The following is a 13,277-nucleotide window of genomic DNA, read 5'->3' on the forward strand; positions in this document are numbered from 1 at the left end:
TTAATCTCGTCATCCACAGAACTGTAGCGTTGGGTGACCATTTTTCCCCTCATGGAATGTACCTAATCTGTACTCCAACAGTCTTTACTTTGGAGGCTTCCCATTGCTCATTTACTCTTTATCTGTTCATGTTGTTTTTCAACTTGTTTATTTAAGTAATAATGATAATAATAAAAATGAAACAATGTTCCATTGGAACAGTTGTGATAGTTGATGAAGGTTGAAGCAGCATGAGGTTTATCTTTTGGCGCCCATTTCCCTCTCCCTCAGTTTGCCTAATGATGATAAATGACTAGAATTCAAATTGATTTCTGAATATTCACTAAATTGAAAGTAAAATACTGCGGATGCTGGAAATGTGAATTAAAAACAAGAAATGCTGGAAATATTCAGCAGGTCTGGCAGCATCTGTGAAGAGAGAAGCAGAGTTACTCCTTTGGGTGCATGGTTTATAAAAAGACCATCATATCAATTGAGAGTATTATGTTTTTTTCCGTTATTGCCACTAAATCATAATTCCATGTGGCTATGTGTTGCTGCAGCCCTCTAACCTTATTGGCCACGCTGCATGTATTTGCAGACACTCTCTAAAATTATTTCGGTTTATCTCACACACCTCCGCCATTCAGCACTTTCTGATGCTTCCTCTTTCTGAACTAATCTTTATTTTAATGCTGTTTGCCTCGATCAGATCTGTTTGTTCAAATGACTGTAAGTAATGCCAAAGATCACCCAAACTAAATGTGTCCCTGGAGGATTCATTCTGTCTGTATAAAGGCTCCTTTAGATGATCACAGTCTCAGTTGAAGTCATTGCTTTAATCTGAACATGAAATATCCATTCAGTGCGCTACCGATACTCGCTGATGTTGAGTTCATTTACTGTCCTGTGCTTGGGGCCATCGGAGTGCCCAGTAAGTAATTAATATCTGTTCATTGCTGTCATTGACCAAGTGTTTCTGCTTTGAGCACAATCGGCAATCTGGTTACAAATTGTGCTCAAAATTATGCCAGTTTGAGAAATGCTTTTTTTCCCTCTCAACTTTCATTCAAACTCATTTGTATGTCTTTGAATATCAAATCTGCAACTCTTGGGAACAGCCCAATTGATCAGCATTTTAGCATCTAATGATGTAAAGATTTTATTTATGATATGCCTTGATATATTTAAGAATGATAATCTCATGTAGTTTTAATGTGTCCAGTCCTTCACCTTTGTGTAAACATATTTTAAAAATTGAACACAACATAAAAATAATTACACTGGTGTACAATAGTCAATTTCTTCGTAATTTTAAAAAAATGATGTTTAATGCTTTTAAAACATGCCTCTTAGAGTCCTTGCGCCTAAACAAAAACAAAGCTTAATTTTCGGCACCTCCTTGAAGGCTCACAAATAGATGCAATTAGTGGAATCGCTCCATGATGATTAATTAGATCAGGAAAGGGGGCCAGTTCTGTGGACAGGGTCAATATCTAGTGCAATAGTTTTAAAACTAAAACAAAAGATGGGAGAAATCCTTTTTGCGCTTAACACAATTTGTGCTGAGAATTCCATGATCTTTTGCAATTGTTTGGCCGATTTCAGGTGAATTGTCCTGAAAAACCAGTGCTACTGTCAAGCAATTCTTGCCAATGTCTTTTCTATTTGTTTTATTTCTGGAGGTTTGATAATGTGGCACTGTGTCTAATATCTTCATAACACAGTCACATATTTTTGGTGAGTGTGTACTGCACATGTGGTATTTACTCAGTGATTTTTATCTCAGTAATATTGGTTGTGGAATCCCACTGTGGGATGTTTGATTTCATGTGTTACCTCACCTTCCTCGATCTGCTCTTTTAGCAAATACTTAGATGGTCAATGAGAGGATTGTAAAGGGGGAAGGGGCACCTGAGCCTTACTGGAGATTTATGGACAAGATATGTTGTGGATTCAACAATGATCCATCAAAAGTAATAGGTGCGATGCAATGCAAATAGGCAGAAAACAAACCTGATTGAGTTCTTTGATGAAGTAATGGAGAGGGTTGATGAGGGTAGCACAGTTGATGTTATGTACATGTATTTTGGAAAGATGGCTGATAAAGTAACACAATTGTTAAAGACCTGATAGCAAAATGAAAATCTATGGGATTAAAGGGACAGTAGTTGTGTCAATACGAAATTGGCGAAGGGACAGAAAGCAGAGAGTTTTGGTGAATGATTGTTTCTCAGACTGAAGGGTGGTATACAGTGATATCTGCTAGCTTTAAAATTTGGACTACTGCTCATTTTGACAGATCTGTATGAATGACGTGGTGTTGGGGATACAGCGCATCATTTTAAAGTTTACAGGTGACACAAAACTTGGAAATGACAGACTTCAGAACGACATAGATTGGTGAAATGGGCAGACACAAGACAGATGAAATTTAATGCAGTGAAATGTGATGTGATTAAGTTTGGTAGAAAGAATGAGGATGGATGTACATCTTTTTGAAGATGGCACTGTAAGTTGAGAAAACAGTCAAAAAGGCATATGGTGTTTCTTGGCTTTACGAAGACATGTTTAGAACAAATAAACAACAACATTTTGCTAACCGTTTCTTAAACACTGTTTAGGTCTGAGCTACAATATTCTGGGCAATTCCACACACCATATTTTCGGAATAAAGCCAAGGCTTTAAAGAGAGCAGAGATGCGATTTACTAGAATGGTCCCAGGGATGAATTGCATCAGTTACTTGAACAGACTGGAGAAGCTGGGGGTTTGTTCACCCTGGAACAGAGAAGTTTAACTGGAGATTTGATCGAGGCCTTCAAAATCATGAAGGGGTTCAATAGGTTAAATAAGGCAAAACTGTTACCAGTGGGACAAGGTAACTAGAGGACACAGATTTAAGATAATTGACAAAAGAACCAGAGGTGACATGAGGGGACTTTGTATCAGCAAGTTCTTGTGATCTGGGATGCACTGCCTGAAAGAGCAGTGGAAGCAGATTCAATAATAAAACAGAATTGGATAAACACGCGAAGGGGAAAAAAATTTGGAGTTTTATGTGGAAAGAGCAAGGGAGTGGGACTAATTGGATAGCTTTGTCAAAGAACTAGCACTAACACAACAGATCAGGTGGCCTCCTTCTGTATTGTATTATTAGATGATGTTATAAAAGCGTGTTTATTTTAGAAATGCTGGTGTAATTGTCAAGTATAATCCCAGAGTTCTAGAAGACCTGCTGTCCAGTTGCTGAATCACTGTGCAGCAATATTCACCAAAATAAATTGAAATTGAATCATGTATTTATAACATTGGAAATAAAATGAAGGAGCAATGCTCAAACTGAGCACTCAGTCCAGTTCTGGTCCCGAGAATAAAAGGAAGCAGTTTAGAGAACAACTCTAAGAACAAGTTGTGAAGGACAATTGATAAATCCTGGGCTTTTGAGCCTTGAAAGGAATGGCTGAAAGATGTATTGACTGATGTGAAAAGGCAATAACGATAAGCATACTGGGCACGATTTCAGACCAAGCCATGACAAGGGGTCAAGTGGACACAGTTACAAACTGGATATTGACAAATTTACAACAGATTTCAGGAAGTTCTTCAAATAAAAAGTCATCAAGCCATATGGACTGGACTTTGGTTTGGATATTATAACAGATACCCTGGTGCCTGTGAGAAACTATTGAATACTCTCCTGTGTGGAGAGTGGCTACATTATGGGGTTATTCTGGATGTTGGAATTGAAGGTAAATCCAATGGTCCTTTTTTTTTAATCTGTTTTCTGACCTTGATCCAGATTTGGTTGGGAAGCACTATAAGATATCCCAAGGCCCTGAAAGTCATGATTTAAATGCAAGTTCCTTCTTACACACGAAGCTCCATTCATCTACCATTCCTGTCATTACTGTGATCTACTGGCTCCCGTTCTCCATTCATTAATTTGAAGTACTTGTCTATAAATCCCTGGATCCTACCTTCTGAATCTCATCTTCCACCCTAACTTTCACCCATCTCTGTCCTGTCCTGTGAAATTCTCTTCTATTTTGTTTCTTCTGTCTCTTTTTGCTTTGGCTTTTCCAGGATTGGCTTCTCCCTCACTCCCCATTCACGTCTAAATTCCATTCTTGACATCGTGACGTCACATGCTTGAACTTGTTAAGGTTGAAATTTTAGTGTGATATTGTATCATTTCTGTGTTTGTATTTGTGAATTCGATGGGGCATGGCTGGTTATGGATCACCAAGCAAGTATAAAAAGTAAATGTATTCCCTGCCAGTTCTATTCCCTCCACTCTCAAACTGTTGCCTGGTTGCAGCAGTTGGGTTCATTTGCACACTTTGCCCCTAATATCTCACGTATTATTTATGTATAAGTCTTGAAAGCCACTGTTAATAAACCTCCACAATTCAAAGGAGCTCCTTTTAAACCAGGTGAACAATGTGCAGTTCCAGTCAATATCAGGCAATAGCAATCAGGTAGATTTCCCTCTATCTAATATGTAGATAGCATGTATTTAATTCTTCAGTGTTCAACATTCAACAAGTCATGAAAAACGGTTAAATTGAGCTGTGACGTCTGAATCAGTTGCCTCCGGCCCCGAAAACAAACTCTGCAACCTTGACGACCATTTCATCCTGAACCCGAGCTCTTGCCTCAAGTTGAAACTGATCGTTCACAACCTCAGCATTCTATTTTACCTTGAGTTAACCATCTGACCCCACATTTACCATCACCTCCACAACATGAACAGCCTCTGCCCCAACTCATTTCACCGTCTGCTGAAACCCACCTCCATGCTTCCAATGCTCTCCTGGTCAGCCTCCCATCCTCCCCCTCCACAAACTTCAGCACATCGAAAACTCCACTGTCCATAACCTATCCCACACAAAATCCAACTCACCCCTCGCCATGTGTGCAGTCAGTTTCATTTACTCCTGGTTCCTCCAAAGCCTCCAAATTAAAATCCTCAAGCTCCTGTTTAAATTATTTCATACCCTTGCCCCCTCCCTATCTTCGGAAACTCCTCCAGCCCTTCCAACCCCTCTGATCTCTCCATTCCACTGACACTGTCCATTTGTACATCACTTCACTCCACTCCACTATTGTTGGTCATTCTTGCAGCTACCTGGATTCCATGCTCTCGAATTTGCTCCCCAATCCTTCTGCTACCTCTTTCTCCTCCTTTTTTAAGGCCTTCCTTAAAACAACTTTTGATCGCCACTCTGAATATCTCAATGTTTGATTCAGTGCCTATTTTTTCAAGAGATACAGCACTGAAACAGGCCCTTCAGCCCACCGAGTTTGTGCCGACCAACAACCACCCATTTATCCTAAACCCTACAGTAATCCCATATTCCCGACCTATACTAGGGACAATTTATAATGGATAATTTACATATCAACCAGCAAGTCTTCGGCTGTGGGAGGAAACCGGAGCACCCAGCATAAACCCACGCGGTCACAGGGAGAACTTGCAAATTCTGCACAGGCAGTACCCAGAATCGAACCCAGGTCACTGGAGCTGTGAGGTAGCAGTGGTAACCACTGCGTCACTGTGTCGCCCTTGCTAACCACTGCGCCACTGTGCTGCCCTATTGTGCCCTGAGAAATGTCTCTCTCTTAACAGCAACTAACAGTTATACACCACTTTTAATGTAATAAAACGTCCGAACACGCTTCACAGGAGCATTTATAAAACAAAATATGACACTGAGTAACATAAGGATCTACCAGGTCAGATGACAAAAAGGTTGGTCAAAGAGGTCGGTTTTAAGAGTATCTTAAAGGAGGAAAGCAATGTAGAGAGATGGAGACTGGTGGTCACCCTGCAGCTTAATGGTATTCAGGCAGAGAGGGAATTGGCAACTGCCAGAGAGTCAAGAAGGACCAGGCAGATAATTCAGGAGATCCCAGAGTTCATCCCACTCACGAACCAGTATTCTGTTCTGAATACTGGTGAGAGTGATGGTTCCTCAGCCAGAATCTAGTCCACAGCCTCATGGATGTCTCAGCTGTACAGAGGGGCAGGAGGAAGATTGGAAAAGCAAAAATGCAAGGGGACGCTATAGTTAGGGGAAGAGACAAGTGGCAAATACAGGATAGTATGTTGCCTCCCTGGTGCCAGAGACAAGGATGTCACAGAGCAGTTGCATAGTCCTCTAAGGGGGGAGCTGAACAGCCATCAGTCATGGCTCATATCGAAATATGTTGAAAGAGGAATGCGATCCGGCAGGCATAGTTTAGGGAGCTAGGAAAGAAACTAGCAAACAGGATCTCAAAGGTGGTAATCTCCATATATTCCCAGTGCCATGAACTGCGGGGTGTGCGGAGATGGGGAGCGAAGAGATAGAAAGGGGCGGACACAGAGTGAGCGGGGGGACACAGAGTGAGAGGGTGTGGACATAGATTGATGGGGGGGACACAGAGTGAGAGGTGGGACACAGAGTGAGAGGTGGGACACAGAGTGAGAAAGCGGACAGAGTGAGAGAAGAGCACAGAGAGAAAGGGGGGGGCAGAGAGAGGGGGGGACAGAGAGAGGGGGGACAGAGAGAGAGAGAGAGAGTGGGGTCAGAGATAGAGAGAGAGAAGGCGTATGGGGGGCAGAGAGAGAAGGAGACGGACAGAGAGAGGGTGGAACAGAGCAGGAGAGGGGCGACAGAGGGAGATTTGGGATGGGGGGACAAAGGGATAGGGTGTACAGAGGGAGAGGGAGGTACAGAGGGAGGAGGGGGTGTGCAGAGAGGCAAAGGTGAAGTGTGGGGGAGGGAAGAGAAAGAGAGAGAGAGAATGATCAAGATCACTCCTGACAGATGGATATCTAACCAGGATACTCTGCATCGCTACCAGAAGTGTGCAGGCAAACATTGACCACTTTTGCGAGCAAATTAAAAATGCCAGACATCTCACTAAATCAGTATCTAACATAGTGATGAGAAAGTAAGTCAATAAATTAATCCTTTCATTTAAAGCTTCTTCACAAAATTACACATTTGTTGTTGTTTTGATTTAAAGCAAGATTAATTGTTAAAGCCTTTATCTTTCCAAAATTGTCTCACCGGCCCCCTATGTAAGACAAAAAATATACTGTGGCCCCCTCCCACGTGTAAAGGTTGGACAACCCTGGTTTAAGCTAATTTGGCAGGGGTCCGGGAAACAGTAGATAATATTTGAGAGGAAAATCAAGGTGCAGAGAGAATTGAGAGAGACAGAGTCGGAAATGCGAAGGCATTAGGTGGGGTCAGTATAAGAGGGCTGTAATGCGATGTAAATTAGGGTTACTGTGAATATATATGAATGTGTGTGTTGTATGTTTGTTTGGTACGTTGCCACCTTAGTCTAGCTCAGAGATTCTTCTGTCTGGAGCAATTAGAACATTAACCTTATTACATACTAACTATGTACAGCTTCACACCAGTCTCTCCTCTAAAGCCACGCTGCATCTATCTTGAAGTCTCTCTCATGTGATCCCTTACATCACCATGGTAGGAGGAATTCTTTACACTGTCTCAATATTAACCCTTTCAGACCCTTATACTACAGGCTGGATTCTGTTATCCCGCCAATCACGGCCGCGGCTGTGCAAAATGGCAGTGGTCCCATGATATTTTTGGACGCGCCACCACAATTAAAGGCAGGTGGTCACGTAGCATAATGATGTACCGGGGATTGCACTGGCATCGCTAATTACAGCGTCTCCTGATGTTGGTTTGCAGGGTTCAACCTCCCCCCGTAACAGTAACCCCTTGCAGAGCTCCCCCCTTCCCCTCCGGCAGTATCCACTTGCAGAATTTTTCCCTTCCACACCCCCAACACTTGCAAAGTCCCCCCTCCCCTCACATCTGCAGATTGACCTTACTGGCAATGTCCGATGTTAAAAATAATCAGCAAGATAACAACAAATTACTTCCCTAACTTTAGCAGACACCGAGGACTCTCGCCTCAGTGGCACTAGCTTTTCCAAGATGGGAAAGTGAAGGCACGTGAGTGCAGCACATTAGAAGATTGTGAACTCCTGGCAGGATCGTGGTGAATTAGATACTAATGCATGGAAAACAGTATTTTACCCCAACTCCTCCCAAATCTCTGACTTCACAGATTCAAGCTGTCAGGAGGCTTCATAACTCTCCGTGATCTTGTTGTTATCAGATACAGAAGATAGGTGGCCTTTCTCTGAACTCTTGTTTCTTGACTTGGACAGCCTTCACTGAGGTTTGTAATATCCGGTGCTTTCTGAATTTCAGGTTCAGCTTTTGATTTGTCCAAATGTTTGACTGACTGACGTCTTTGATGAATAGGAATACGATTCCTTCAGTTTCTTCATAAAGTACCTTCCAAAGTTCAACAAAATTAGATAGCTGCTGATTCTCCTCTCTATGGACAATTACTCCTTCTCTGCTTTGGTCTCATACCCCTACCTTCTGCCATTCTGACAATTTCAATAGGTTCCTGGTATGGTATTTACTGTTATAATAATGGGCTTATTTCTTTCGGTAAGACTTTACTCTGTCTTGAACTCTCAGATAATCTGGATTTATAGCCCTGGAAGTAATTTTTTGAGTAGGATTGGAAGTTGGTTTCGATGTTTTCTTCCCATTAACAGTTCGGATGGTGCTAATCCACATGACAATGGAGTATGTCTGTAGTTTAGAAGTGTTGATTTTTCTTTAACAGTGCTTTAATAGTTCTGACTCTTTGTTCAGCTTCTCTATTAGATTGTGGATACCGAGGGGAACTTGTTTAATGTATCAATCCACTGATTTCCACAAAGCGCTTGAAGTAGTCGTTTCTAAATTGTGGTCCGTTATTGGAGACTTTCTGATCAGGTAGACCGTGTGTTGCAAAGTTTTTACCCTCCTCCCTTGTCCCCCCCACACTATTAACACTAGAACCTATTCCCTCGTTGTTCCCCTGGTCATATGTCCAGAACTCATGCCTGTTTTTAAGATTAATGCTTCTTTTATTTCTCTCAGTTGATTCACAATTTGTTTTATTTTACAACCCGTTTCCTGCTGAACACACTGGTACAATTTTCAAATACAGGATGCAGTAAATTCAACAGAACGTCCTCTTTAACTGATGCTTTGAACTTGACCAGTTATTCTCACCTTGTTTTTTTTGCAGTTAACTTGCTGGCGATTGTGATCCTGTCTCGGGGAAACTGCGGTCTCTCCAAATGTGTCACTCATTACCTGGTAGCCATGGCAGCGGCCGATCTCATGGTTGTCATGACTGATGTGATTCTGAGGTGGCTGATTGTTTATTTCCCAGTTTCTTTCCTGGATATTACTCCTGTATGTAGTTTGGTTGAGGTGCTCCTTACTGCTACGACAATGAGTTCTGTCTGGTTTACAGTTGCTTTCACCTTTGATCGATTTGTGGCCATTTGTTGCCAGAAGCTGAAAACTAAATATTGCACTGAGAAAACTGCAAGGGTGATTATTGGAGCAGTGACCATGCTGAGCTGTTTGGAAAGTATTCCCTGGTTCTTCAAATTTAAAGCTCAGTACATCTTCAATAACTTGGAATGGTTTTGCATCACAATACCAGAGTATTACACTTCAATCTTGTGGGCAGCATACGGGATTCTTCATCGCCTTCTATCCCCTTTGCTCCCATTCGTTTTGATTCTGCTCCTCAACACTCTGACCGTCAGACACATTTTAATAGCTAGTAGAGCCCGCCGGAGACTCCAGGCGGACAGTGATAGAGTGAGTCCCAGTGACTCTGAGATGGACAAACGCAGAAAATCCATCATTTTACTCTTCACTATCTCAGGCAGTTTTATTGTTTTATGGATGACCTATGTTACGTGTTACCTGTATCAGCGAATTGAATTCATGTCTGATTCCTATACCCCTTCAGCCACGGCAAATACCATCGGATACCTGCTCCAGCTCCTCAGTACCTGCACAAACACCTGTATCTACACAGTGACTCAGAGCAAATTCCGAGAGCAGCTGAAAAAGGTTGTGAAATATCCTTTCACTGTGATTCACAGATTCATCAAACAGTGAACAAAAAGATTTGTCAGCATTAGAATTCAGTTCCATCTCATAAAGAAGGCTATATCCCGATGAGCAGTGCTAAATTCAGAGCTCAGAGGAGCAGGAATGTATCAGAGCCCAAATCCCAGAGCTCCGACCAGCTCAGCATTAATTCCCTTACAATATTTATCCAATTCCCTTCTGAAATTTTCTATTGTTTCTGCTTATACCACCCTATCAGGAAGTGCATTACAGATCATAACTCACTGACTAAATGTTTTTATTCCCATCTCCCCTCTGGTTCTTTTGCCAATTGCATTCAATCTCTGTCCTCTGGTTCCTGACACTACTGCCAGTACAAACATTTGCTCCACATGATGTTGAAGACTTTTATTAAATCACCTCTTAACCTTCTCCATGAAGAAATATCCCAGCTTCTGCAGTCTCGCCACATATACTCCTTCATCCCTGGTACATACCCTAGTACTCCTCTGCAATCTCACTGATGTCTTCACATCCCTCCTAAAATGTGATGCTCACATTGGACACAAAACTCCCGCTGAGGCTCAAAAAGCTATTTAGAACATTTTACCATAACTTCCTTGTTTGTGTACTCTGTGCCTCATTTATAAAGCCAAGGATCCCAAAGGCTTTTTAACAGCCTTCTCAATATGTCATGCACGTTCTAAGATTTATGTATGTGAACCCCCAGGTCTCACTGTTTTATTCTGTCTCTCTGTGTTTCACACCCTTTAAAATTGTACCTTTTAATCAATATTGTCTCTCTTCCTTTTTTCTTCCAGCATGTAAAAATAAAACTGAAATAAACTGAATCTGATAGAATTCAGTGATAGCAGTGCAGCATATGATGTTTGTGATGACTATACAATGGAACTTTATGATAATTGATAATGGCTGTGATTTACATAATTGTAAAATATTCTGGACTGTGAATCTGTCGTTCTAACAGAGCAACATGACAGGAAATTATGCATTTCACTGTGTTGTGCTGGGCTAATTTGGGAGGTTGGAGACTGTTGGCAAGGAGGAGGCTAAAGTGTGTGCACTGTAACAGATTCCAGGCAACTTTCAAAGTAAATAGGATATAAAACTCGGCCTTGAGCAGAGATAAAAATTGGGCAAGTTCTGAACTGAGTAACTGAACCATCGGTGTTACACCGAGAAGGTCTACCTCACTGTTTACACCTCACACTCTGCCAGTGTTACAGCAAGACAATCTATCCCACTGTTTATCCAATCAATCCTCTGTGCTACACTGAGACAGTCTACCCAACTGCTTATAACACACAACATAAATTAATAATGGAATAAAAGCACAACCTACTCCTAAATCACAACCCATCTCCCAGCAGCTGGAAAGAGAAATTGGAATTTAATGTTTAAAAACTCTGAAATATGACAATCTAGCAAACACCAATGTGGTGAATGAATACTTCATCTGCTTTTTGTGATGTTAGTTGAGGGATTAATGTTAGGAACATAGGAACAAAGAAACACGAGAGGCCATTTCATGTTTTGAGCCTGTTCTGTCATTTAATGAGATCATGGCTTATCTGTGACCTAACTTCATATGTGCATCTTTGCCCCATTTCCCTAATACCTTTGAATAACAAAAATATATCAATCTTACATTTAAGATTAACAATTAATATATCAGTAGCTGCTTTCAGAAGATAGTCATTGGGCAGGATTTTATCGAGCCCTCGATGCCTGGATCTGTTGTGGGGGGGGCATGAAGATTGCCCCAGACGAGGCCCACAATGGACTTTGACACCGGCCCGATCCTGACAGCAGTGACGAGGCCTCGTGGCGGCCTCCCCGCTGCTCAGCGACAGGACCTCAATTTAAATATGGAAATAAATTTACTTACCTGACTTAATGATTGTTCCGTCACCTCCTGATGAGCCGCCGCGATCTTCAATCTGGTGGCTGGAATTGACGCCCCTTCATTTCCCCGTCCAGGGAAATGAGGCACTGCAACTGTGGGGAGGGGGGAGGAGGTCATTTTCTCAGTGCGGGAGGGGAGAGCAGTGTAAAAATCCTTGGATTGGTTGGGAGGGGGAGATGGTGGGAAAGGTTTGAGGGTTACAGTTTATGAACTTGGTTGTGGGAAAAGGTCGCGTAGTCAAGGTAAGTATTTGTGGGTGTGCTGAGTGGGCAAGGAATTAAATGTAAGGCCTTGGGGGGCCAGAGTAGGAGAGGGGATGGAAAGAGTAATTATTTTCAATAGTTTTTGAACGCACTGTGACTTAAAAAATTCACACTGTCATTTAGGGTTCTACCCCTTTAAGAATGGTGCCAGTGCCTGCGCATTGGCGCCGGATGCTGTTGCCAGGGACAGTTCTCCTGCCCCCTCCATGTCATCGGAGGTGAGGGCGAACACACCAGCCCTGTTAATATTGTGGTGGCTCCGCTGAGTGAAAGCCGCATGTTGGGTCCGCCATCTTTTAAAGCTGCCGCCAAACTCAGCGGTGGCCACATAAAATGCAGCCCATAGAGTCAGAGACATTTACAGCACAGAAGAGGCCATTCAGTCCATCGTGTCCATCCCAGCTCTCTGCAGAGCAAACCTGTCAGTCCGACTCCTCTGGTCAATCCTCGTATTCCTGTAAGTTTATTTCCTTCAAGTTGACATCCAATTTCCTTTTGAAATCATTGATTGTCTCTGATTCCACCAACCTCGTAGGCAGCCAGTTCCAGGTCATTACCACTCACTGCATTAAAAAGTTCTTCCTCATATTCCCCCTGCAACTCTTGCCCAAACCCCTAGTCCTTGTACCATCAGTTAATGGGAACAGTTTTTCCTTGTCTAACTTTTCTAAGCCTGTCATAATCTTACACACTTTAGTTTAGTTTAGTTTAGAGATACAGCACTGAAACAGGCCCTTCAGCCCACCGAGTCCGTGCTGACCATCAACCACCCATTTATACTAATCCTACACTAATTCCATATTCCTCCCACATCCCCACCTGTCCCTATATTTCCCTGCCACCTACCTGTACAAGGGGCAAATCACAATGGCCAATTCACATATCAACCTGCAAGTTTTTGGCATGTGGGAGGAAACCAGAGCACCCGGAGGAAACCCACGCAGACACAGGGAGAACTTGCAAACTCCGCACAGGTAGTGCCCAGAATTGAACCCAGGTCGCTGGAGCTGTGAGGCTGCGGTGCTAACCACTGCGCCACTGTGCCGCCCACAATGGGTATAACTTCTGTTATAACTCCCCTCAATTCCCTTTGCTCCAAGGAGAATAATCCAGCTTTTCCACACTAACCGTGTAATTA

General features: G+C 42.5%; 1 protein-coding gene across 1 annotated transcript; it reads left to right on the forward strand.

Moving 5' to 3' along the window:
• Positions 1-828: 828 nt before the first annotated feature.
• LOC137378632 (probable G-protein coupled receptor 139) lies at positions 829-9,997 on the forward strand. Its single transcript, XM_068048925.1, has 2 exons — positions 829-913; positions 9,105-9,997. Exons 1-2 carry the CDS (start codon positions 829-831, stop codon positions 9,995-9,997), a joined length of 978 nt encoding a protein of 325 aa, XP_067905026.1.
• The last annotated feature ends 3,280 nt before the right edge of the window (positions 9,998-13,277 follow it).

This window comes from Heterodontus francisci, chromosome 17 (assembly GCF_036365525.1).
Source record: "Heterodontus francisci isolate sHetFra1 chromosome 17, sHetFra1.hap1, whole genome shotgun sequence".
NCBI classification, from domain to species: Eukaryota; Metazoa; Chordata; class Chondrichthyes; order Heterodontiformes; family Heterodontidae; genus Heterodontus; species Heterodontus francisci.